This window comes from Lissotriton vulgaris, chromosome 10 (genome assembly GCF_964263255.1).
Source record: "Lissotriton vulgaris chromosome 10, aLisVul1.2, whole genome shotgun sequence".
Classification (NCBI taxonomy): Eukaryota; Metazoa; Chordata; class Amphibia; order Caudata; family Salamandridae; genus Lissotriton; species Lissotriton vulgaris.
This window is the reverse complement of record NC_141698.1, coordinates 80,815,899-80,843,256: the sequence shown is the minus strand read 5'-3', so window position 1 is coordinate 80,843,256 and position 27,358 is coordinate 80,815,899. Positions and strand designations below refer to the sequence as shown.

Genomic DNA, 27,358 nt, shown 5'->3' with positions numbered 1-27,358 from the left:
GACCAGCATGGCCTCCTCGCCCCTATCCACTCAGTACTGAAACCAGTTCAGAAACCAGACTGGGAATCGTGTAGCAGAGAATTGGTCTCCAAATAGTCCGCAAGTTGTAGCTGTACGGCCTTTTCCAAGACCTTCGCTGGTTTAGGGAGGAGGGAGATGGGGCGGTAGTTACAAAATTGCACCGGATCCGCGTCCATCTTCTTCAAGATGGGGACTAGCATGGCCTCCTTCCAAGCCGTTGGAAATTGGCCCAAATGTAGTGAGGAGTTCCAGATAGAAATTAGTGGTTCGATCAGAAGGGGAGCTAGGCTACCCATGACCTTGGGCGGGACCGGGTCTAAAGGGGAACCAGATTTACACTGAGTGAGCAGTTTAAGTGCAGACTCAGTGGTGAGATCCTTAAAAGCACCAATGACGGTGTGGTGTAATCCTTGTTCTTAGCAGTGGGAGGGGATAGTGCAGGTGTTAGGGCAGACGGAAAAGAGGAAGTGATTTTCTCAATTTTGTCTTGGAAGAAATCAGACAATCCATTACATAAGGTCTGGCAAGAGAGGTTCTGAGGTGTCATAGCGGGAGGCTTGACAAAGTCCTTTACAATATTAAAAAGAGTTTTTGCAGAATTCTCTGCATTTTTAATTTGTAAGGCAAAGAATTCTCTCATTGTGGACTTTTTTAGTTTAATAAAATTCTTTAAAGCAGATTTGTAAATGCTTTTTGCTTCTGGATCATAGAAGAGTCGCCAACTGCGTTCTAATTTTTTACAGCGGCTTTTTTCCTCACGCAAGGCTGGAGAAAACCACGGGGCAGAAGGGCGGGATCTTGCAGAGGAGACTGGCAGTAGAGGGGCAGTGGCCTCAATGGCAGACAATAGGGCTAAATTGAACTGGGCAACGCTTGCATCAATGCCGTCGGTAAGTGGATCCAAGGGGCACGAGAAAACAGGATCTAAGGCAGTGCAGGTGACTTTATGCCATTTTCTCCTGTAGTCCCTACCAAGTTCCACCGGGCTTGGTGCAGGAGGGAGCCTGATATCGAACGGGAGAAGGTAATGGTCGGACCAGGTGAGGGGAAGAGAAGGGTGAACTGTGATACCAGGGAGGTTTGAAAAAATTAAGTCTAGAGTGTGGCCAGCTATATGCGTCGGGCCCTGGATCAATTGGGACAAACTCAGGCTCTGCAAGGTGTCTAGAAGTTGAGTAGCCTGGGAGCAAGAAGGGTCTTCAGCATGGAAGTTGAAATTGCCTAGCACTATACAGCGCGGATGTTTAAAGGACAGGTTCGCTATAAGATGTACAAGCAGCGTTAATGAGGGGGCTGAAGCACTGGGGGGATTATACACTAGAATGCCGGCCAAAAAGACCGCAGCGGAGTCTGAAATGGTGAAATACATGGCTTCAATTAGCCCAATATTCGTAAGTTTTTTAATAGTCAGGCGCAGATGAGATTTCAAAATGATGGCAAGGCCACCCCCCGTTTTTCCCTCTCGGTTAATACCCATGAAAAGATAGTCAGGGGGGTGGCTAAATGGATATCTGGTTTGGAAGTGTCTTTTATCCAAGATTCTGTGAGGAACAGTATATCCCATCCGTGTGAGACAAGTGTAGTCCAGATTTCGTTAGCATGCGGGGGAGAGAGCGACAGTTGACCAATCCTGCCCTCAGTGTTAATGGGGAACGTGTGCGATTGGCTAAGGTGGCAGATGAAAGAACACGTTCACCCAAAGGAGGAATAGTCAGACCACAGTGTGGGCATTTAAAAGGGCGACCCTCCAGAATACTCGGAGGGCAGCGAAAGAGTGGTGAGCAGGTGCCAGAACTTAATTGTAAAAGCTGCTCTCTAGTCCAGCTAATAGAGCCCGTGTTAGTCAAATGGGCAGGGGGACTGGCTCCGGGCCAGGCGCGGACGGGCGCAGACTGGCTTGCCTTAGGCGCGCCCGCTGCGCGGACGGGGAGTCAGTCGATTTTTATACATAGCGAAGAGGTCGGGAGTCGTCCAAGAACTGGACCGCTACCCTGCCTTCCCCTAATATGGCGGCGGCTATTCTCTGCGTACAGGCGTCAGCACCTCAATCTGGCTGCGCCGGTAAGCACTGTAGTGAGGGAGACCCTGGAGGCGATGTGAGTCTCACCTTCAAGGGTCGTGATGCCAGGAGATTAAAATTGCACCGGGTAAAATATTTACAATTTTAAAAATAATGTCAGCAGAAATCAAGTACACTGATTAGCAAAGAGGGGAAAGAGAAGATCGCCCCCGGCTTCCGCCTCAGGGGAAAGAAAGCAGTAGTCTGCGGGCAGACCGGAGAACAAGCCCTTAAGTAACGCAGGAGATACCTTCTTATATTTTTACACTATTGCTGCAAGATGAAATAAGTGTTTCTAAAGTTAGGCGGTGCAGGATAACCTAGTTACTTCCTTTCTTTAACTTCAATTAACCTCTAAATAAAGGGTTGTCTGTTTATTTAACTTCTCAATGCCTCTGCTGAGTCGAGAAAACGGCAGCCCAGTGCTGCTCTTGACCAGGGGGCCGCATGTAAAGGTCTGGAGGGCCGCATGCGGCCACCAGGCGGTACTTTGAGTATCAGTGGTTTAGAGAAAGAACACTGGTACCCGGGAACCTGATTAGCAGGAATCCAGTACTCTACAGTCAAAGTTGCACCGAAGTCAGGCAAAAAGCGGAAGAATACTGCAAAAGAAACCCACTTTCCTACAAGAAGGAGCACTAGCACCGCGGTCTAGTTTGCAGGTCTCAGTGCACTGTCAGAGTCGAAAATCAACATTTAGTAGCTCAAAAGAGTGCAGAAAAGGGGGGGGTTGGGGGAGTGTAACTGAAACAAAAGCACGGTTTCCTACAGGCGAGGATTATACCACCCAATTATTGTGGTCCAAAAACATTCCCTCCCTTGACTTTGGCAGAAGAATCACGCCTGGACAAATAAAAAAGGAACTATGGTGATAGTATGCTTTTAAAAGTTCTAGTATGAGCTGTAGAGTTTGGCGATTGCTATGAAGGAGACACGGAATGCAAGACTTGCATTATTTATTTCTTCTAGGATCAGAAGACAGCAAGGGAGACCACACAAAGAAAGAGTAAGTGTTTTTATTGGGCTTCCGAAACAAACAAATGGAAAGAGAAATGCACACATCTAGCCACTGTGCCGTTAACAGAATCAAAACTTTCTTTCACAATTGCTAGGAAATTTTATATTGCTTCTTTATTCACGTACACTTTATTAATCGAAGCCCCCTCAGTAGGAGTCACAAACCCCATGGTTCCACCAGCCACAGGTTAAGAACCGTGGCCTAGATCAAAGTTTAAAATTTGAACCAAAAATCTGGTTCCCACTTTTAAAATATAAATATTTGATCAGACTAAAAAAAACACACAAAAAAACTTGTCCTATTTACAAGGTCACAGACTGATAATCATCACAAAACGAATTGCTTACAAGCTGGCACAGCTTTCAGAAAGATGAATGTTTATGACAGTACAGCATGAGGTATGGCCAGGTTTTTAAAGTCTTGAACTTGTCATTGAAACATATAACCACCAAATCAATGTATGTGATACATACCACAACTTTTGGCAGCTCTTTGTAAATTTGTTTTACAAAATCCAAAAAGTGGTGAATCTAAAAAAATAAAAAAGATGACGAAATCATAACCAAGCAGAAAACTATACAAATAAAATCACCTTTGAAAGTAATAAAGGTAATGGAGCCACAGCATGTGAACTCCTTAAATATAATAAAAATGTTAAGGAAGGTCGTGCATGCATTACACCACATGTTTCAGGACCAATGCTTACCTCTTGAGTGATTGGCGGCCTGAACTGTTTGTGCAGCTCGATTATTATCCTCAGGCAGATAAGAACATTTTCTTCATTCTCACTCTGTCGGAAACAGGAAAAGAGCAATATAAAGTTTTTGAATTGCTGGATAGTGCATTCCAGGTATGCCAGGGTGCAAAGATATTGGTTCTGCACAGCTAAATGGATTTGAATTAACTAATTCTCAAAAACATGGACATCATCCAGTTGAGCAGTCCGATCTAAAAACCCTTGAGATATATGAATGGACAGTGCAGGCAACCCCCTCAAGATGACATCAGCTATCTACCAGACACTAATGAAGCAGGCAATTTAAATACATGGTTGTGCTTGCAAAGGATATTTAAAACAGCAGGCAGATCAGAGAGTGGAGTAATAATAACACTATCTGTACAATGGCTTGTATGTCCACAGGACATACATGACAAGTATCAAAACAGTAATTTAAACTTGTGTAGCATTTGCAGATCGAACGCATGGCAAACTACACGAATTCAATTAAGAAGCTGAATTTCGACAGAAAATAATTGTCTAGGATTTCTAGTCAAGAAATATAACTCAACGTGTGGCATGTGACACACATACATGCCCTTAGGGCACGTATGTGTGCCACATGGCACAGGTGTACATGCACAGATGTGCATGTACACAAGAATTCGTTATTTACCACTAAATAGTATTTGGTGGTAAATAACGAATTCTTAAGGGCCTCTGGCACTGTTTTCAGTGCCACCTACATCTAGATTTACCGATTCTGTAAATTTTAGGCCCCCTACATATCAAAAACCAAATACCGGTCGGTAACGGCCGAAATCGGCCGTTACCGACCGGTATTTGGTGTCCTACATCTGGCCCCAAATGTGATCTCACAATGAATGACAGACTTCTTCTTAAAAGTTATTTTGCCCCATCACCTCACAAAAATAACTCGTCCAAACAAAGTAGCGCTGAAAGTAAAATATCTGATAACCATAAATTAAAGAGCACAAATTAAAAAACATACCTCCAGAAAGCGAAACATCACAGATAAAATGTTTTTCGTGTGTGGGCGCAGATGTTCATTGGTTGGAATTCTGTGAATTATTTCAAGCACAAGTTTCCGCAATTGCTAGAAAGTAAAAATATTTCAAAAACTGCAATTAACAACTTTCATTAACAGATGAAGGAACACATCTCTACATGGATCTATGCTGGGCAATCATGCATTTAAAACAGGGAAAGCAGAAAAATCATTCATAAACAAAAATCCAAAACATTTATTCCTCACTCTGCCTCTAATGTCCCTAACCGATGCCACAGTTCTGTATGTCTTCCCATTTACTGTGATTAAACTGTTAAGCTTTACAAACCAATTAAAAAAAAGGTTTCTAACCACCTGGTCAGCGGTGAAGAATGTGCAGTTAGAAAGAGCGGTCACCAAAAAGAGTGTTACCGAAGGGAAGTAAGTTATTCTTCTGACAGATAAGTCTAAGCTGAGATTCCTCATACTTTGTATCAGTAACAAAGCAATGATCCTTCAAGTAGGTGTGCCCGAGGTCTGCATGTTGCTCCAAGTCCTGCACAACTGAGCTGGCAAAATGACCCAGGCAACGCTGTAATGTCTGGTGAAAACACAGATAGAAGTCTATGTGACTGCCTGGCGAAATGTCCACAAACCGAGCCTCGCGCTGTCCTGGAGGCCCAGGCGTGCTCGCCGGGTCCGCTGAGAACTTATTTGCTGCACTCCAAGGTCAGGTGCCACGCCCACTCACCACCGCTGTAGTCCGGCCTGTGGGGATCATCAGCTAATGCAAACGTGCACCTTGCGGTACTCCAGGTGGCTGCCATGTTGTAATTAGATAGGCTGAGGCGGCGAACAGCAGAGCTGTGATACCGGCATGGGGGGCTGAGCTACTGTCAAGAAAGGAATCCCACTGCAATCCTGAGACTCGTCCGAGGTTGTACGAGAGGTGTTAGTCAGTCGGGACACCTGGCTTCTGCCGGTTATAGCGGGGAAGACGGATTAACTCTGCAGGTTTGCCACCACTTGGACGCCATCTTGGACACAACCCTCGTAAAAACGTTTTAAACCTTACCACAATAGGTGACTTAAACAAGGATGGATAGGCTCAAAAATGTAGAAAGGTCAAAGGTGCTTAACAAATAACCATTACTAGTTCCCACAGCAAAGGTTTGCTTAGCCAAAGGCAAACCTGAGAAAACATTGCGACACCTTGGCATGTAAAGAGTCAATCTTGTAGATAGCACACTCAGCCACAAATCTGTCCCAGCACCCTACATAAACAGACATTGTGGAAGATCACCTGGCGGCGAGGAAGACACCCACCAAGAGGGTGTTAGATCAAATGAAGTCAATGCCACCACTCAATCTCCACACATGAAAGTTTGCATTGCACAGGTGAAGGACACGGCCGTGCTGCTGAATCAGAAGATACTCCGGATCAGAGAACTGATGCTCATGCCCAGAGGTTCCGAGCACTGGATCAATCCGGAGCAACAAAGATAGCTTGGGCCCAGTCATTCCGGATCTTTTTCAGAACTTGGGGAAGTAGGGGCAGAGGTGGGAAGGCATCCGAGACGAATACAATTCCTAGTGAGTACAAAACTTTTGACACTGCACATTCAAGACAGTGGCAAAAAAAAAAAATAGGGTTCTCCCCACTGCTGGAAGATACCCTGTACCACCGCCAGAAGCTACCCTGTACCACCGCCAGATCTACATGCCATTCTTGATCTGTCAGATGCCGCCTGTTTAGCTCAATCACTATGGCATTCTAGTACCCCACTAGGTGGTTTGCAATTAGGAAAATACCCTGAAGCTCCAACCAACTTCAAAGGCGTAGGGCCCACAACCCCACTCTGCCTTGTTTGCTGCAATACCAAGTCAGTGGTGTTTTCTGTGGTAACCTGAATCAGTCTCAACTAGATGGACAGTAGGAAACCCTTCAGAGCTAGAAAGCACCGCAGGAAGTTGGTGATGCGAAAGGGGAGCACAGCAAACTGAAAGTGTACTCTGGCTACCTTGAACCACAGTTAATGTTATGTAGGACCGGAGGGCAGGTACGTGAAAATACATGCCCCACAGATCCAAGGACATCATCCAGTCCCAAGAGTCCCGAGCAGAGAGGACCTGGGCCGCTATGATAATTTTGAATTTGTTCTTGTAAAGAAGACATTCAGAGGATCGAATGTCTAAAATAGGGCTAAGTTTAACAATGTGTAGGCCCCACCTGTCGGACATGACGGATCATCTCCCTGGGAGGAAAAGCTGAATCTTGCCGGGATGCTACTACGGGCAAACTAAAGCAGCTTGGTGTCTGTCGCCGCAGGGGAAATAACTGAGAAGATTGGTACTCCTGCTGTTCTGTGCATTGGCTGCCAAACCCACATCCCCGGTCTCAAAAGGACTCAGTGACTGCTGCAGTGATGGGGAAGATTGTTGTTGTCTATATGAGAGCCCTGTGGAGTAGCCTATGATTTTTTTTAAAGTTATGCAGGAACAGCTTGGCAGGCGTCACCAGTCCCTTAGAGCGTACTGTGGCTCTACAATTTTTTTTAAAGCTTTAGGGTAGAATTGGCCTTTTTCACAGAAAAGGTATGAATCATCGAATGACGTCCATGAGACAGTCTTGTATATCTCCAAATAAAGTTATGGAATGCATCCAGGAACGTTGGCAGAGCCTAACGTGGGTGCTAACCACCCTGCCCAGGAAATCAGTAGTATCTTGACCAACACTAATCACATGTTTGTGCAGGTCTTGTCCCTCATGCATTGATGGAGTCTGAAAGGCCCAACGATTTTCCAGAATTGCAGGCAAGATCTCACAGGCCATGGCCCAATAGCATTGACCTATCTTTATTTCAGGCTAGCAGAAGAGAACATATTTTTTCCAAATGGCTATATCCTGTTGGACTCCCTATCGGGAGGATCATGTGGCATGAATTGGGGTTCATTTTACTGGTTGGAGCCTAAACACCAAGGTTTTCTGGAGTAGGATGTGTGGTGAGAAACATCAGAAAAGCCAGGAGAGAGTGTGACGCCTGGCCCCTGGTCAGTATGGGGCCCATTTCAGGTCCCTATGGATCAGATCGCTCCATCAACGGCAACCTAACTGAAGGCCCTAGCAATTCTTTGGGGCCCAAAAGTAGGCAGAGAGAGCCAGAAGTGCACCAAAAATCTGAAGCAAGGCCTCCTTGATGGAGTCAATATGTTGGAGTGTTATTGATAGCCCAGAACACTCTAGGTGGATAGAATCAGTTGGGGAATCTGCTTCACGGCTGGGGATCAGAGGGAGACCAAGTTACATCACGACACCCTCAGGCCTTCTTTTTGAATAGTGTGTGAGAATGGGGTCATATTACGCTTAGATTTTTAGGGGTTTGGATTTGGCATGAGTTTGAACACAAAGTAAACCACGTGCGATAGCCATGGAAGCAAGATAGAGTCGGTGTCTGAACCTAATGTTTTAGGAGGGGGCATTGTTACCTAGCACACTGGATTAAATGTAGGAAAACCCCTGATGAAATTGGACGTTGAGATCCAAATCTGCAATGGAAGGCACACAAAGAAAGTAACATAAGAAACTGATGGCAGAGTGTAGTGGCAGCGCCATCACGTTATTTGGCACATCACTTCCGGGGCAAAAATGTAACATATGTTTAGATACGAAACAGAAGATAAAATGTACAATACTATTGTGTGGAGAAGAAGCAATCAGATCTTATCAGTTTGCCATCAGCGCCCAACATGAAAGATTCTCACTCATACAGCTCATTCGTAGCGCGCGCACACACTCATTTCTTACATCCACTTTCATGTATGTCTTTGGGGCTCAAGTAGTAAGTATTCATCATTTTGCCTCTTCCTCACAGAAACTACTAGACTCCCAGAGAGTGACCGTTAAAAGCAATACACAAAGCAATGAATATATAAGAAAGCCACAAACTATGCAAACAGCACCCCAATGTAAGCTAGTCTCCAGCTTTGCTTTTAGGTCATCCTAAAATCACCAAAAATCTGAAGCAAGGCCTCCTTGAAGGAGTCAATATGTTGGAGTGTTATTGATAGCCCAGAACACTCTAGGTGGATAGAATCAGTTGGGGAATCTGCTTCACGGCTCGGGATCAGAGGGAGACCAAGTTACACCATGACACCCTCACGCCTTCTTTTTGAATAGTGTGTCAGAATGGGGTCATATTACGCTTAGATTTTTATGGGTTTGGATTTGGCATGAGTTTGAACACAAAGTAAACCACGTGCGATAACAGCCCTGGAAGCAAGATAGAGACTGTGTCTGAACCTAATGTTTTAGGAGGGGACATTGTTACCCAACACACTGGATTAAATGTAGGAAAACCCCTGATGAAATTGGACGTTGAGATCCAAATCTGCAATGGAAGGCACACAAAGAAAGTAACATAAGAAACGGATGGCAGAGTGTAGTGGCAGCGCCATCACGTTATTTGGCCCGTCACTTCCGGGGCGGTACATGTCAATAAGGAGATGCCACCTAGATGTACACAGGAATATTGCTAGAGAAGTTTTCAGATGCAGTCTGGCACCTGGAAGTATTCTAAGGTGAAGAATCTGCAGGGACTTAAAATAATATTTCTACACCACGGGATGTGCAGTCACATTCACGTTTGTCAACCCATTCAACTACATTTCTTAGTTCTAAAGCCATACACATTTTGGAATAGCTTTTTGGTTGGAGTGACTAAGTAGCAGGACATTTTCATACAATGGATCAAATTAAATAGAAACAAAGTAACCAAAGATAATGTCAATTATAAATCAAAATAATCAAAAGGCATATGCAATGCAATTCTTAGCATAATTTCATGACATACCTGTGCAGACTTCTCTTGCAGAAACTGTACTTCTCCGTCTTGCAGAAAGGTCAGAAATCGAGGGATAATATGTTCCAGGAAAGTTGAATACTGGGGCGAGGATGTTACAGTCTACATTTGAAATGAGGGAAAAATAAAGAGTGCATATTATTCAAAAGCATTGAAGTTATTGTGCATATAAGCACACCATCAAATGTACTGATACATTTTGGTGAAACTGCTTCCCATAAATAACTAGTTCCAAAATACAACCCCCTGAAGTCAGTAACCATGCTGCAAGCCTCTAAGAGTGTCCTTTGCATCTTAGCATCCAGTACACGAAGGTCTGATTAACTAATTTCTTTATCATGCTGTATCTGGGTTTTAATCTGACACTTTATTGTGAAAGATTTGATGACTACAGAACTCCCGATTCATCAAGTTCACATAGAAAGTAACCAGGCTATCTTACTGGAGTGCACCTGTGTGGCAAAACAATATTCACAACCAAAGGGCGCAGTAACCAAAACATATCACAGGCCCAAAAGAATAGGCCTCACAACAAGAACCTCAAAGAGGCTTGGACTAAAATACAGGAGGTGGCACATTATGCAGGCTAAAGTTGGGTGTCATCCTTGGAGGACTACAAAGGATGCTTAGTCTCACCACCATGGGGTCTGGAGTAGCCTTAACTGGGAACTGTATGCCAAAAGACCACCAACTGTATGCTAATATCTTTAAAATATTTTACTGGAAGAACTTACCTCAAAATTTTCACTGACTTCTTGCATCATTTTCAGCTTAGTTTCATCAGCTGGGAAAAATAGAAAATGTAACATATGTTTAGATACGAAACAGAAGATAAAATGTACAATACTATTGTGTGGAGAAGAAGCAATCAGATCTTATCAGTTTGCCATCAGCGCCCAACATGAAAGATTCTCACTCATACAGCTCATTCATAGCGCGCGCACACACACACACACACTCATTTCTTACATCCACTTTCATGTATGTCTTTGGGGCTCAAGTAGTAAGTATTCATCATTTTGCCTCTTCCTCACACAAACTACTAGACTCCCAGAGAGTGACCGCTAAAAGCAATACACAAATCAATGAATATATAAGAAAGCCACAAACTGTGCAAACAGCACCCCAATGTAAGCTAGTCTCCAGCTTTGCTTTTAGGTCATCCTTTGGAGTTGTGGTACATTAGAAAACGCTCAGCACCCCCAGGGCTTCTGCTTGTTCCCAAATCCAATTAGCATTAAAAAAAGCTACACGCATTAAACAAATGCATTTATATCTGGAGTGAAATTTAAAACAAGGTATTAACGATTATCAAAAACTGAGCCCAAACAACAAACATACGTGTATTGACGTCTGTGAGAGCTGCCACAAACTGCAGGTACTTCTTCATGATTGTGGTTTGGTCAACCACAGGGGTTGCTGGTGATGGAACAAACGCCATTCTGCTTCTTGCCAAATAGGGTACAAGCTAGTGAAGAGAGTCAGCACTGTAATGATGTCTCACCTAGAAAAGAAGGAATTATCAGATGAGAGTCACATTCTCAAAGGCATTGTAGGCAGATGTCACAATACTCAAGAACCTTTCAGAAGCTTAAGAACTGTGCCAGTAGGACCCTATACAAAGATGAATTATGCTTAAGAGGTATGTTACATTTCAAATGGATTCAAGCAAAGAGGACATTTTAATATATGGGCCAAACCCTTCAATAAACCAAGCTTGTCCCTTGCCTCAGTTTATGAGAGTACTAGACTAGGTGGTACAGACACTATAAACTTTTCATCAAAAACTGGTCTGTAAACAGTAAATTTGATGTATTTAAAACAGACAATAAGAAGTCAGAGGTAGTAGGCCTATACATCACTCAACAAACGCGCACAAAGATTAAAGTTCTGACCAAATTATACAGGAAAATATACCTTCACTGATTGAGACTGTGTGGTAGGTGAGCATAAGAATCACAATGGTTAGATGGATATGCAAATATGTATGGATGTTTGGATAACTGGGTGAATGGTATTTTAAGGGAGAGTGCTGCATTCATGTAAGCCAGCACAGATGTATGGCTGCAGTATGACTTTGCAGCATAACTTACAAGAACAAATAGCAAAAATACCGAACACGGCTTGGCTGCTAGGGGGTTTTCCCCTCCTGTGCTGACATTCCATGAATCCCTTTATTCATGACAAGGTCAGCTCGTCATAAGCACAGCTCAACCGTGCCTCATGACGAGCTGACCTTGTCATGAGCATCCAAGGGGTTAATAGGAATTACAGAATAGGTGATCACGAGCTGTAGACAGATACAGACCAGGATGTCGGAGTAAGATATTTGTAAGCTAAACAGTACCATTCGTACTGAAGCATTGGTCCTTTTGATTAACCAATACCTTCAAGTGATAACACATCAGTGGCAATACTTTGTTTTTGGTTTTTCTTTTTTTTCTAATTCATTGTTTCAGTTTTTGGGATGTATGTAACACCCAACTATTGATGGAGCAGAGTTTTCGTGAAATAAAACCCGTTTGGATTTAACCCAAAGTAACACTTACTAAGAATGTGCGGTGAAATTTATGCAAAAATGTGTCTAACATGAGGGAGAAATGCTACTGCGCAATCGCGTACTAAAAGACTGAACTAGGCCGAAAATTGCTTTGGATAAAACAAAAGTAAAAGACTAATGCTGCTTTAGAGCATGTTATTACGTTTGCTAGTAGAATATTTTTAGCACAGTTTGCGCATGGATAGATGCAGCAATTGGGTTGGTGCGTAGTAAAAAAAACATTACAAATTAATAATAATGCCTGTGTTTGTTTACCACAGAAGCATGATTTTCTGCTCTGCATGTAGTTATGGGGTTAATGGAGTTGAAGGAAAATTAAAATCAGAAAGCGGAGGGACGGTGGACAGAGAGTTTGTCCTTCAAAGAATCCCAGGTGCCTGCCAAGAACTATGCATGAAAACATGATTTGATTCTTCGCGCAGAGGAAACACTTCCTCTGGAGAGGCACCAGCGGTGCAAATGTTTTACAAAAGTTTGTGTTAAGTAAAACTCCAGAGTTGTAATCTGTTGAAGATATGTCAAACACTATTTAGGGGACCAGTCGGCCTCGCGCGGACAAACAGGATTGTCACGCTGCGGCTACCATTGTAAAACATGTGCAATTTTAAAAATCGTTTTTAGGAGGTTTCTTCTCGTTTTTTTAACAAAATTGAAAATTGTTTGTGTTGTGGTGCTATATTAATGAAACTGACTTCGTGGCTATTTACATTTATATTCCACGCTCCCCCTGTGTCCACATTGCTTAAAAACTAAGAGAGACCCCACAGGACTCACCAAATGGGTGAATTTAGTGCTGCCTCACTCCCGACCGCCATTTTGGGTGTGGGCTTAGAAACGCTCCAGGGGCTAGCGCTCTAGTGTTTGTGAATGCCCTTTGCCACACCTCATTTAAAGATCAGTATGTCAGCGCGCAGCGCACGCGCGCAGCGTCACGCCGGAGGAGCGCCAGAGGAAAGCCCGTCTGTGCCCGTCCGTGCTCTGGACGTACTTAGGGCCAAGACCCCTGCCGATTTCAGATATTCCAAGGACGAGCTATTGGCCATAGGTAAGAGTGTGGAAGGAACATCTCTAAATGCTCTACCACAGTCCTCCGTAATGCTGGATTGTGGGCTGATCAATAGCAGATCCCTGGTAAAACATCACCAGGAAGTGTCAGACTTACTAATTGACATGGACCAAGATGCCCTATTCATCACGGAGACGTGGACTAGTGTGGACACCTCTGTTGAGTTGGGCTTGTCGTGCCCGGAAGGGTACAAGCTATTCCATAAACCTAGGCCACTGGGTAGAGGGGGGCTTGGAATGATTTATAAAGACAAGTGGGATTTTTCCCCTCTACAGGTTGGCGGGGGTGGAGCTACTGGGGTTCTCCCTGCAAGAACCAAAAGGTAGGATCCTGACTGGATTGTTATGCTATAGACCACCAGGTGCGGACACACAATACCAGGCGCTGTTTGACACTATTGCTGCCCTTGCCCTGTCTCACTCCAGAATGTTGATTCTGGGAGACTTTAATCTATGGGACAATGGGTCCCTGGGGAGTCATCTGAGGGATTTGAAGGAAATTTGTGGTAACTGGGGTCTTGATCAGCTGGAACAAAACCAACCCACTTAGGGGGACATATCCTAGACATGGTCTTTGCCAACCAGACTGAGACTATGGTGACTGATATCCTACCTCAGTGCTGGACCGACCACTCCCTAATCCATTTACAGATCTCCATACGCACTGAGGGGAACGGAAGTGAGTGCCCGGTGACTTATAGGAAGGGACGGAATTGGTCTAAATTACCACAGGATAAAACAAAGCCTATCTTTATAAGCAACATATCCTATGATCCAGAGGAATCGGTAGACCTAAACTATCAAAAATACTGTAAACACATCATAAATACCCTGGATACATTTGCTCCTCTGAAAAATATACAAAATAAGAGGAAACCATCTGCTTCCTGGTTTAATGAGGAGCTGAAATCCCTACGCAATGCACGCCGACAGGCAGAAAAGAAATGGCGTAGATGCTATTCGGAATCGGATAAAAAACTGCTGAAAATGGAACAGGCAAAATATAAAGGAGCTATTGCCAAAGCTAAGGCACTCTTCTATGCCACCACTATTCTCCAGTCCCCTAACAGTACTAAAACCCTTTTTAACATCATAAGGGATCTCTCACACCCCACTTGTACAAGCAACAAGGTGGTTGCTACCCAAGAACTATGTGATGAGATTGCATTCCACTTTGAGGAAAAGATTGCTAAAATTGTAGGGGGACTGAAGGAGGAAACGACTAACTGCAAAGAGGTGCAGATAGAAGAAGAGGAACCTAAACCAATTTCGTCATCATTGGAAAATTTCAGCCCTCTTACAGAGAAGCTCTTTTTTACCCTGGCCCATAATGTGTCATCAGGATCGCCTTTAGACCCCCTTCCGCATAAGATCTGGAAGGAATATGGGCCACAGCTGTTCCCTTGGATGCATCAGATTTGTCGCCAATCCCTTGAGGAAGGCACAGTGCCGGAAGCATGGAAACAGGCAGTGGTTACTCCCCGGTTAAAAAAGCCTTCGCTGGACCCTACTATTCCGGCACACTTAAGGCCCATATCCCTCCAGCCCTACCCGATAAAAATCGCGGAAAGGCTGGTCAGCAGATCCCTGTCAGGATATTTGGAAGACAATTGTCTACTGGACAAGGACCAATTTGGCTTCCGCCCAGGCCACGGAACAGAAACTGCATTGGCAACCATGTTGGACAACCTTCGAATGCGAGCCAACGTTGGCAATTCCTCAGTCTTGGTGCTGTTGGACATGTCGGCCGCATTCGATACGGTTAGCCATGCAGTTCTGCTAAGTAGGCTGGAAAAACTGGGCGTGAAGGGCAAGGCCCTGAGGTGGATACAATCCTACCTGACAAGCAGACAACAGATGGTGACTCTAGCACCCTTTTCATCTTCCAAGTCCCCAGTCAGTCATGGAGTACCTCAGGGCTCCTCGATCAGCCCTATTCTTTTCAATATCTATTTGCAGCCTTTGATCCCTATGATCAAATCTTATGGAATAGATTTGATAAATTACGCTGACGACACCCAACTGGTGTTCTCCTTAGAAGGACGACAGGCGGTGACAATGGAGACCTTTCAGAAATGCATGAGCAGGGTCTCCAGATGGCTGAAAGTAAACTCCCTCCAATTTAACGAGAGTAAGACAGAGGTAGTCTATTGCTCGTCAGCCAAACTGAGTCAGCAACCTTCCTACGAGATCAGGCTTGCGCCGGGAGCTGATCCTTGCATCCCAGTCAAGACCGTGCGTAATTTAGGGGTAATGTTTGATGCGGATCTCCAAATGACCTCTCAGACCAATAAAACCATCAGTGTCTGCTTTGGATTGCTCAAAGCGCTCAGACAGATTTTGCCCCTTCTGCCTGATGAGTCTAGACCGCTAGTGGTTAGGAGTGTGATCCTGGCCAGACTGGACTACTGTAACTCCCTATATCTAGGGGCCCCCTTATACATTTTACAGGGGCTCCAGAGAGTCCAGTCCATAGCGGCCAAGCTGGCACTTAAAAGACCTCGCAGCTCCTCCAGTACGCTGGCGCTCAGAGATCTACACTGACTACCAATCGGGAGTAGAGTCGCTTTTAAGTCCCTATGTATTGTGTATAGAGCCCTGCACAACCCGGGACCTATTCCTTTACAGGAAAGGCTCAACTGGTATAAGCCTACCAGGTCCCTGCGTCCCTCTAGCCTGGGTTTGGCAGCAACCACCAGGATCAGGAGATCGAGGATGGGAGGCAGAGCCTTCTGCACCTCCGCATCTAGGATGTGGAACGAGCTTCCCCAGAACATCAGGCAAATTGACACCCTGCTTGGATTTAGAAAGAGTCTGAAAACATGGCTGTTTGCCAAAGTTTAATCCCCTTAACTCCATTTAATGGAACTGGCGGCTGTTTTACATGTCATGACAGCCAGTGTATTGTTGTTCCATCTGACTACTTCCTGTTTGGGCGCCAGGATACCCGTAGGGTGAAAGTTGCGCGATACAAATACAAATACAATACAATACAATACAATACTATGGTTAATGGTAGAAACCAACGGAGCTCCTTTCCTCAGTCCTTCTCTCTGGTCATCAGCTTGACAATCTGCCGTATGACCAGTGAGAACAACCGACAAGCAGGAATGCTCATGACAAGCAATAACATTCTAAAATGACATATAAGCTTGTGTGGCAACACAAGAGCACATTACATAAGCTTAAAGGTGTAAACACAACACATCTTCCTTATTACATAAAATAAAAAAACAATAAAAAGAACATTAATCAGATGAACTATCACCAACAAAATCTTTTAACCATACTGGCTTGGATCTAACCCTCACAGAACGATCCACATTGACAATATCCTGAGATGCATCAAGAGAAGGTGTTAAACCATCTTGCAAAGAAATAGGAACAAAGGCATCACCATTGACATCATTGTTTTGACTACTATTGACATCATTGTTTTGACTACTATTGGAAACCTCTACATTTTACAACTCTTTGTTTACATTTTCCAACTCTTTGTCAACACCAATACACCAATATTGTCTGATCCCAAGGATGTTAATTCTACATTTCCATCTAAAGATACAGATGTAGCAACACCACTTGTACCACACGTTCTATCATCTTGATTTTTAATGATGTCATCCTCAATGATAAAATGTTGAACACCTTTTCTTGACAAACCTGGATCCCCAGTATTTTTGTACAGATTAATATCGCTTTTGAGAACTGCAATGCGCTTTAAATTCCACACTTTTCTATCACTTAAGCGGACTGCATTTCTATAGATTTTCACAACCTTTAATGGACCTGAAAACTGACTCTCACCTTTTCTAACTTTCCATGGTATTTTGACTTTGACCCAAGAACCTATATCAATATCACAAAATTTTACATTGTGCTTCAAATCAAATCTTTTTGTTCCTTAAAGGTTTATCCTGAATTCTCTCTCTTAATTCTTCCAAAGGAATCAAAGGCTTTTCACAAGAAATAATCCATTCTGGATTGCACTTCGTTCGTACAGCTCTTCCTCTCATAACTTCAAAAGGTGAAGTACCTAAAACTTCATGAGGTGAAGTTCTATACGTCCAAATGGTTTTGAATAACTGTAACTCCCAGTCACAATCATTACTTACAGCACCTTGAATGGCATTTTTAAGTACTCTATTGAATCTTTCAATCATACCATTACCACTGGATTATATAAAGATGTTGTGCAATGTCTTATTCCAACCTTCTTAAAATAATCCTTGGCAATATTAGAAGTGAACTGTACACCGTTATCACTAATCAATAAAGCAGGTAGGCCTTACCCAACAAAAACACAATCCAGAAAATGAATGACAACTTCTGAAGTAATTTTTTCAACCACTTTCAAAACTGGCCATGTAGAAAACAGATCAATAACACAAAGGACATACTTGTTATGTGCTCCAATAGGCCCCATTATGTCAATAGCAACTGTGTGCCAAGGTGCTTTAGGAACAATGGGCTCCGCCATAGCTGGATTCAGAGTTATTAGAGTCTTATCAGAATTAGCACACCACACACAATTCCTAATAATCCTTTCAACAAACAAATCCATTCCCGGCCACCAAAACCATTGTTTAATTTTCTGCTTAGTCTTCACTATACCACAGTGACCTTCGTGACACATTTCAACAATATCTTTTTTAAAAGGTGAAGGAGGAATAACCTTTCCATTTCTTATAATGTGGCCATTCAAGATAGAAAGTTCATCACGAATCTCCTACAAATGTTTCAATTCATCAGATAAATCCTGTTTATTTGGCCAACCCTTGGAAATGAAAGAAGATAGATCAGACAAAACAGAATCTTTCTTATAAGCTGAATCCCAATCACCCCTATCAAAACAAGGTAAACCATGATCGTGAACTAAAGCAACTTGAATATTCTCCCATTCATGATCCGAACTATCCAAAAGATTGATTGGCATCCGTGAAAGAAAATCTGCCACAACATTCTCCTTACCAGGAACGTAAATCACCTTATAAATATAATCCTGTAACCTTAAAGACATTCTGGCAATTCTCTGAGAAGCATTGAATAAACCTTCAGTAGTTAAAAACCTAACTAAAGGTTTGTGGTCAGTTCTGAGAGTGCAAGGTTTTCCCCAAACATAAGCTCTAAAATGCTCTAGAGACCAAATGCAGGCTAAAGATTCTTTTTCTATCACAGAAAAATTTTCCTCAGTAGGAGACAAGGAACGTGAAGCTAAAGCAATTATGGAATGTAATGTAATGTAATTGCCCATTTATACCGCGCTACAATCGCTCCAGGGAGCATCTTGGCACCAATATGAGGTCAACCTTAAGTCAAAGTTGTCTTACTGCTTGGAGTGACCAGAACCGGAATCCCACTAGTGCTCTGGCAGTTATGTCTGGAAGGTTGTAAATCCAAGTTTTTAATTGTTTAGGGAATTCTGATTCCTTGTCCAAAGCCCTTAAGTGTGGGGGGAGGGCATTCCATGCTTTTGCACCTAGTACCGCCAGGGATTTGTTCCCTCCCATGAGAAGCCAGGGATATGTTCCTTCCCATGAGAATCCACCTGTGAAAGCACCCCACCCAACCCCTCATTACTTGCATCAACAGTTATTATGTTATCCAAATTCGGGTCAAAGGCGCTTAAAGCTGGGGCTTTTGCAATTTCCCTTTTAATGTTTTCAAATTCCTGTTTACACTCAGCGGACCACACAAACTTAGATTTGTTCTTTAACAATTGTCTGATATTGAAAATTTTACTCGAAAAATCTTTCACGAACTTCGAGAAAATTCAACCAAACCTACAAAAGATCTTACTTCATCTTTATTACTAGGATTAGGAGCATTAATTACTGAATTCACCAGAGAAGGCTTAGTGGAAATCCCTTCCCCACTAATAACGTGTCCAAGGTAAGTAATTGGTCTTACACCAAACTTGCACTTCGAATGCTCCACAGTCAATCCTTTCTTTTCCAGAACACTTAAAACTTCTTTCAAGATGTTATCATGTATAGCTTTAGCTTTTCCGAAAACAAGATCATCATCTTGGAAGCATCTTACATTATCGAATTTACTGAACAACTGGTGCATTAGTCTTTGAAAGATAGTAGCAGCAGATGCTAAACCGAATGGTAGTCTCTTGTATTGAAAACAACCCGATGGGGTAATAAATGCAGTAAAAGATTTACTTTCATCAGTGAGTGGTATTTGATAATAAGCGGCAGACAAGTCTATAGTTGAAAACCAACTTGCATCCTTAATCAAGCTTAACATTTCTGAAATCTTCGGTAACGGAAACTTATCAACAACAATATTGTTATTCAAATGCCTTAAATCGATGCAAAGTCTCAATTTTCCATTGCTGCGTCGAGCCACCACAATGGGAGAAATCCATTGTGATGACTCGATCGGTTCAATGATAACTGCTTGAACAAGTTTTTCAAGTTCAAGTTCCACTTCTTTTCTTAATACAATAGGAATGTTCCTCACCTTGTGTACTTTTGGACATGCATCTAGTTTCAAAACAATTTGATGTTTAAAATCATTAAGTCTTCCAATACTTTTTTTAAAGACTTTGGGGTAAACATTTAAAATTTCATTGCAAATATCTGAATTATCATCTAGTAGCGTCACTGGATCCTCACTATTAGGATTAAGTATAATCCCAAGGTTCCCTTGATCTATCCATCCCAAAACAGACAGACCCTTCTTAGAGAAATACAATTTCCCATAGGCTTCTCTCCCTTTAAATCTGAAGAGAAGAGGTCTATACCCAAGTATATCAATTTTTTCATTAGAAAAACCTACTGGTCGAATATCAGATGGTAATAATTCATTACCCAGTTTCTTAACAAACATACTCTTCCAAATAGCTTCATTAACTATTGTATATGGAGAACCAGAATCCGCATATATTTGGACGTCAACACCACCTAAGAATAGCAAACAAAGGGGTTTCTTTCTATTATTTTCCTTGTCAATAATGTTTAGCAAAAAAATTCTTTTGGATTCCTATCCTTGTCTTCCAAAACAGTATTGAACAAGATTTTCTTAACTGAGTTATCATCTTCGCTTGAACTGGTGACATTTTCCTCATCTAAACATTTCACCATAACTGTTTTTTTCCTGTAACAAACCTTTGCAAAATGACCAACAATGTTACAATTAGAACATTTAAACTTTATGGCAGGACAACTCTTGCTGTTAGCAAGGTGTGAACCACTTCCACAGCGAAAACATTTAAGACCATCCTTTTCTTTAGGAGGTTCATGTTTAGTGTTTTTAAGATTCGACTTCTTAAATTTTCCAGACGAATTGTCTTTAATTTTACTGACAACAACACTTTCACTTTTACCCTCAGTCTTGTTATCTTTCTTTAGAGCTTTAGCACTTCTGCTTGAAAGTTCTGCTTTTCTCACCAGTGCTAAAATATCTTTTAATTCAGAGTCACCATTAATCCACAAACGGTCTTGAATGGAAGTGTCACTAGCATGCATAACAACTTGATCTCTTATTAATTGATCTTCCAAGTGATAAAATTTGCAATCCTCAGCTATTAATCTTAAAGCTGAAACATACTCATCGATGGTTTCGTTAGACTCTTGAGTTCTATGAAAAAAACTTGTATCTGGGGATACCAATGCAAACCTTTGGTGAGAAATGATTATCAAAATCTTTCAAAATAACGAATTCATCCATATCACCACTGATTGTAGTCTTTTGCATTTTTTCATAGGTTTTTAAACCAGCTGGGCCAAGAGAATAAAGAAAAAGAGTCTTTTTCCTTTCTGTACTCATTTTTTTATCAACATCAATAGCCTTTATGAAGTTTCAAAAAACATGCCTTCCATTCTAACCACTTAATAGGAGGCTCACTACCAGAAGACCAAAAAGGAGATGGATTTTGAATGGTAAAGTTTTGTTGAGTAGCCATCTTATAATAAAATCTCAATTCTCCTTAGTAATAAAATGAGTAAAATGTTTAAACTAAAGAAAGGAGAAATAATACCTTAAAATCTTGTTTCAGGAACTGAAGAAAGCGAAAAATATAAATAATTAAATGAAAAGGTAACTTATTATTTGTAAAGAAATGCTTCACTCGGCTTCCGATGACTAAATCCTTATAATCAGCAAAATCCAAGATGGAGGCACGTTGTTTAACCTCAGCGTGACCTCACGTATGTAAGCACACGTCAGTAAGAAGCTTCCGTGCATATGCACGTAATCACTTGGTCGAGGGGACGCTCTAGAACAGCAGAGAATCAATGCCTCGAGCGCACACTTTCAAAAGATGCCGCAGCGCTTAGAAAGACCGATGAGGATTTAACTGCAGAGATTCAGTGTCTCGAGCGCGGTGCAGCGCTTGGGAAAGCCGGTGAGGAAATTCTTCCTTCCTTCAAAAAAGTAGTGAAAATTCATACGTTACCAAGGCAATAACACAAGGGCAAAGAACGACGAACTTCAAAACCATTCTTTTCACGAAATGGAATAAAAGAGTTCTTGTTCTTATTCTTGTGGGTTCTTCCTCGGTTGGCAAGAAATCGTCGCCAAATTGTTAAGTAAAACTCCAGAGTTGTAATCTGTTGAAGTTATGTTTAATGGTAAAAACCAACGGAGCTCCTTTCCTCAGTCCTTCTCTCTGGTCATCAGCTTGATAATCTGCCGTATGACCAGTGAGAACAACCGACAAGCAGGAATGCTTATGACAAGCAATAACATTCTAAAATGACAGATAAGCCCGTGTGGCAACACAAGAGCACATTACATAAACTTAAAGGTGTAAACACAAAAGTTTGCTACATATCCCGAATGAAGGAAGAGAACATTTGATAATGGATTTAATAAGGTTTCCTGGAGTGGAAGTTGTTGTGATGAATAAATAAAACAAAAAGGTACATTTAGAGAGTTGATTATGCAGAGAGTGGTGTGATAGCACACCCTCTTCCTTCACCAATCAAGTGTAGAATAACCCTTCGTTAGATACAAGTGTGGGTTTGACATTTGGGTTTTAGGGTATAATTGAGGTTCCTGGTGGGAGGGGTTTGGTGAGACTCGTGTGGGGTTAAGACTGTTGGGCAGTCTGTTTGGGAGTTCGTCGTTGTTGTTGGTTTGCTGTCCTGTTCCTGTCTGCCGATTCCTGACTTACTCTTTTCCTCTTTCAATCAATCAAGGTGTTTGTTAAGCGCGACTACTCACCGGTAAGGGTCTCAAGGCGCCTGGGGGGAGGGAGGTTGGCAAGTTCCAGTCCATCAAGGAGGGGGTATGTCGAAGAGCCAGGTTTTGAGGTTTCTTGCTAAGATGGGGAGCGATGTTGTCTGTCTGAGGTGGAGCGCAAGGTCGTTCCAGGCTATGGCCGTGAGGAAGGAGAAGAAGCGGCCTCTTGATTTGGTATTTCTGGTGCAGGGGACTACGGTGGTTTGGATGTTCTGTAGCTTGCGGGTGAGGTGTTTGTTTATTCCGGCATAGAGTGCGTTACCGTAGTCGAGTCTGCTGGTGACCAGGACATGAGTGACGGTCTTTCTGTGTTCGAGGGGGTTCCATTTGAAGGTCTTACGTAGGAGGCGAGGGTGTGCAAGCAGGAGGGCGAGACAGAGTTGATCTGGCGGTCCATTTTGAGCTCCGAGTCCAGGATGATGCCCAGGTTGCATGCGTGGTCCATGGGGGTGGGCGGGCTTCCGAGGGCGGGGGGCCACCAGGTGTCGTGCCAAGTGTTGGGGTTTGGGTCCATGTTGAGTAGTTCCGTTTTGTTGGCGTTTAGTTGTAGGCAGCTTTTTTTCATCCATTTGACAACGGCTTCCATGCCTTCTCGAAAGTTGTGTCAGACAGTGTTGGGTTCGTTGGATAGGGAGAGGATGAGTTGGGTGTTGTCTGCGTGTGACACAATGTTTAGTCCGTAGGTTGTGGCGATGGGGGCGAGCAGAGCCATGTAGACTTTGAAGAGCGTAGGGCTGAGGGAGGATCCCTGGGGGACTCCGCAGGTGGTTGGTGTGGAGTCCGAGAGGAAAGGGGGGTGGGGGGGGGGGGGGGTGTCTTAGTCTGACCCGCTGTGTTCTGCAAGAGAGGAAGGAGCAAATCCAGTCGAGGGCCTTGTCTTGGATCCCTGCGTCGTGGAGTCTGCGTATTAGGGTGCGTTGAGAGACTGTTGAACGCCGCTGAGAGGTCGAGGAGGATGAGAGCTACTGTTTCTCCTTTGTCCAGTAGGGTGCAGATGTTGTCTGTTGCGGTGAGGAGGGTGGTTTCCGTACTGTGTTTTTTTTCTGAAGCCGGACTGGGAGGAGTCAAGGATGTTGTGCTCTTCGATGAATGTGGAGAGTTGGCTGTTGATGGCTTTCTCAGCGTGTTTCCAGTCATCGGAGAATGAGGCGATTGCCAGGGAGCGGTTGATGGTGTGGCAGAGAATGGGTGCGATGGTGTCGGCGGCTCTGCTGAAAATGTCGTGGTGGCAGGGGTTAGTGGGGGCCCAGGAGTGGATTGACTTCATCGTCTTCAGTGTGTCTTCGGCAGGGAGGGCTGCCCAGTTGTAGATCGCTTGTTTCAGATTGTCGGGTGGCTGGTGAGGGTTCAGGGTGTTGGTTGTCTCCTCTTTAAATCTTCGTGAGAGGCCTTGCTGCTCTAGATTTCTTATTTCCTGTTTGGGTTAGTATAGACTGAAATTAGAATTTGCATAATCCTTTGTAAATGTATTTTTCCATTTGATACTTTTATCTCTTCGCCTATTCACTCCTTTATACATCGTCATTGATATCAGTTTGTCAATTTCTCTTCTAATGCTGTTTTCTCTGTGATGATCCATGATTTGTGCTGTACGTTTGTACTGATGAGCATAATTTCACATTATTTAGATAACATTATATACATATGAGTGTCTTTATTTAGGAGGTGTATATATTTAGATGATGAGTTTATTTTGAACTAAATATTAGTTTGCCAAACCCTGTCAACTATTAAAGATTGCATCGCCATAATTGGCATTCACAAACTAAGATACAGATAGAATTTTAGTACGTTTGGGACATTTTGGAATTACACTAACCCAGCGTGAAGGGACTTGGTGGGTAATGGAATTGGGCCTTGTCTGCAGAAATGTATTAGTCCTGGATCACTGTTCAAGACGTAAGAAAAAAATGGACCAACATATGTTTACTTCCTGCTCTCTACAACAAACTTTATATTTGGAGACCTTTATGAGACTGACCATGATGAATAAATGGCAGCTCTCACGTTCAATGATCGTGACATGTGTTGCAGTACCCAGCGCAACTTATTTTCTTTCACAATGCAGGACGATTACAATATTAGAATAGAGTACCTCCATGTCTCATACATGATCCGGGAGGCAAATGAGGTACTGTAGCATCAATCAAACTGCAGGAGAAAGAGCGATGTTTTCAGTGAGACAGGTTATCTTTCACAAGTATTGCCTATCCTAGAGAAGCAAGTGTGGTAAAATATGTTGATGCTCATTTTTAGGAAATACAGTTCTTTCTTCGAAGAAGTTAATATATGTACTTACTAACTTTATCTGATCTGCAGTACTGCTAAGAAAGATGAAATAAAATAAACAAAGATGTTACAGTAAATGGGTTTATAAAGTTGTGTTGTGCATGAGCAATTTGGACGTCCATATTTTAGAGACGCCTAAACAGCCTGGTAGGATTCCGGCTTGTATATAGAATGTCCAGAGCACCACCAATTGATTAGTAAGCAGACGGTCAATTTGACAGATCCATATTTGTAAGATAGAATCCAAAAGTTGTGGAGTTACTACAAGAGACCGATGGTTCCAGTACCTTTAATAAATTGTTTGGTTTCTTGTACAAATTGATTTGAAAAACAGCAGACACATGATTTTTCATACTTGATGACTTTTTCAAGGCTGTAGATTTAAACAAAGCATGGGGGGTTTTAGGCTTACAGTTATAATCAATTGGTGGTGCTCTGAACATTCAATATATATTTTTCGTATGTTGTGGAATTGTCTCTTATATACTTTGCACTATTTGGGATGACAGTGTTATCTGTTCCATTAAGCACACTTTACTCTTTGTATGATTAACGTATTTCCTCATAACTATGTGTGAGCTAGCAGCTAATGTAGGCCACTGCCATGTGCATTTGTTCTAAGGATTCTGGTTTGTGTTCAATAGGCAGGATTAGATTTGAGTTTATTTCTAAATAATTAAACCTTTATTTTAGAAAACACACCGACTGTGACATCAGTGTATCTAAAATGTTACACAACTTGTGGGTAGGAATCATTTTTTTTTGCCTTTGCTAATTTTATCTCATTATGTTCACCTCCCTTGTAAAGCGCTTTGATACTCTTGGGTCCAACAGCGTTATATAAAACCTTTGAAATAACAAGCATTGGAAATGCAATAGGTCTCGCATTAGGAAAGTTTGAGCGATTGGTATAGTAAATGACACTTTTTTTATTTATGTGTTGGTTTTGAAAATAGCAAAAGTAATAGCTTGGTGGATGTGATGGTGGATGTGGTGGTGGATGTGGTGGTGGATGTGGTGGTGGATGTGGTGGTGGATGTGGTGGTGGATGTGGTGGTGGATGTGGTGGCGGTGGATGCGGTGGCGGTGGATGCGGTGGCGGTGGATGCGGTGGCGGTGGATGCGGTGGCGGTGGATGCGGTGGCGGTGGATGCGGTGGATGTGGCGGTGGATGTCATGATGGATGTGGAGGTGATGGTGTATGTGGTGGTGGATGTGGTGGTGATGGTGGATGTGGTGGTGGATGCGGTGGATGTGGTGGTGGTGGATGCGGTGGTGGATTTAGTGGTGGTGGGTGTGGTGATGTGGTGGTGGTGGGTGTGGTTAAAGTGTTGGTGGATGTGGTGGTGGATGCGGTGGTGGTGGATGCGGTGGAGGTGGTGGTGGATGCGGTGGATGTGGATGTGGTGGAGGTGGTGGTGGATGTGGTGGATGCAGTGGATGTGGTGGTGGTGGATGCAGTGGTGGTGGTGGATGCAGTGGTGGTGGTGGATGCAGTGGTGGTGGTGGATGCAGTGGTGGTGGTGGTGGATGCAGTGGTGGTGGTGGATGGGGTGGTGGATGTGGTGGTGGTGGATGCAGTGGATGTGGTGGTGGTGGATGCAGTGGATGTGGTGCTGGTGGATGCGGTGGTGGATGGGGTGTTGGTGGTGGATGGGGTGTTGGTGGTGGATGGGGTGTTGGTGGTGGATGGGGTGTTGGTGGTGGATGGGGTGTTGGTGGTGGATGGGGTGTTGGTGGTGGATGGGGTGTTGGTGGTGGATGGGGTGTTGGTGGTGGATGGGGTGGTGGTGGATGCAGTGGATGTGGTGGTGGTGGATGCGGTGGTGGTGGTGGATGCAGTGGTGGTGGTGGATGGGGTGTTGGTGGTGGTGGATGCAGTGGTGGTGGTGGATGTAGTGGTGGTGGGTGTGGTGGATGTGGTGGTGGTGGGTGTGGTGAAAGTGGTGGTGGATGTGGTGGTATATGTGGTGGTGGTGGGTGTGGTGGATGTGGTGGTGGTGGGTGTGGTGAAAGTGGTGGTGGATGTGGTGGTATATGTGGTGGTGGTGGATGCGGTGGTGGCTGTGGTGGATGTGGTGTTGGTGGATGCGGTGGTGGTGGTGGATGTGGTGGTGGATGTGGTGGTGGTTATGGTGGTGGTGGTGGATGTGGTGGATGTGGTGGTGGTGGATGCGGTGGATGTGGATGTGGTGGATGTCATGGTGGATGTGGAGGTGATGGTGGATGTGGTGGTGGATGTGGTGGTGGTGGATGCAGTGGATGTGGTGGATGCAGTGGATGTGGTGGATGCAGTGGATGTGGTGGATGCAGTGGATGTGGTGGATGCGGTGGTGGATGCAGTGGTGGTGGTGGATGGGGTGGTGGTGGTGGTGGATGTGGTGGTGGTGGATGCAGTGGATGTGGTGGTGGTGGATGCAGTGGTGGTGGTGGATGCAGTGGTGGTGGTGGATGCAGTGGTGGTGGTGGATGCAGTGGTGGTGGTGGATGGGGTGGTGGATGTAGTGGTGGTGGGTGTGGTGGATGTAGTGGTGGTGGGTGCGGTGGATGTGGTGGTGGTGGGTG

The 27,358-nt window shown here is 43.6% G+C and overlaps 1 protein-coding gene across 2 annotated transcripts in view; it reads right to left on the bottom strand.

Annotated features, from left to right (window-relative positions):
• The window catches only part of TRRAP (transformation/transcription domain associated protein), a 737,638-nt gene that overhangs the window by 695,335 nt on the left and 14,945 nt on the right, over positions 1-27,358 (bottom strand). For both annotated transcript variants that reach the window (XM_086940544.1, XM_086940545.1), the window contains exons 2-7: positions 11,026-11,188; positions 10,419-10,468; positions 9,676-9,786; positions 4,829-4,933; positions 3,805-3,888; positions 3,572-3,628 (exon numbers count right to left, since the gene is read on the bottom strand). In XM_086940544.1, the coding sequence (XP_086796670.1) occupies positions 3,572-3,628; positions 3,805-3,888; positions 4,829-4,933; positions 9,676-9,786; positions 10,419-10,468; positions 11,026-11,125 (507 nt within the window). In that variant the 5' untranslated portion in view covers positions 11,126-11,188. The remainder of the gene's footprint in view (positions 1-3,571; positions 3,629-3,804; positions 3,889-4,828; positions 4,934-9,675; positions 9,787-10,418; positions 10,469-11,025; positions 11,189-27,358) is intronic.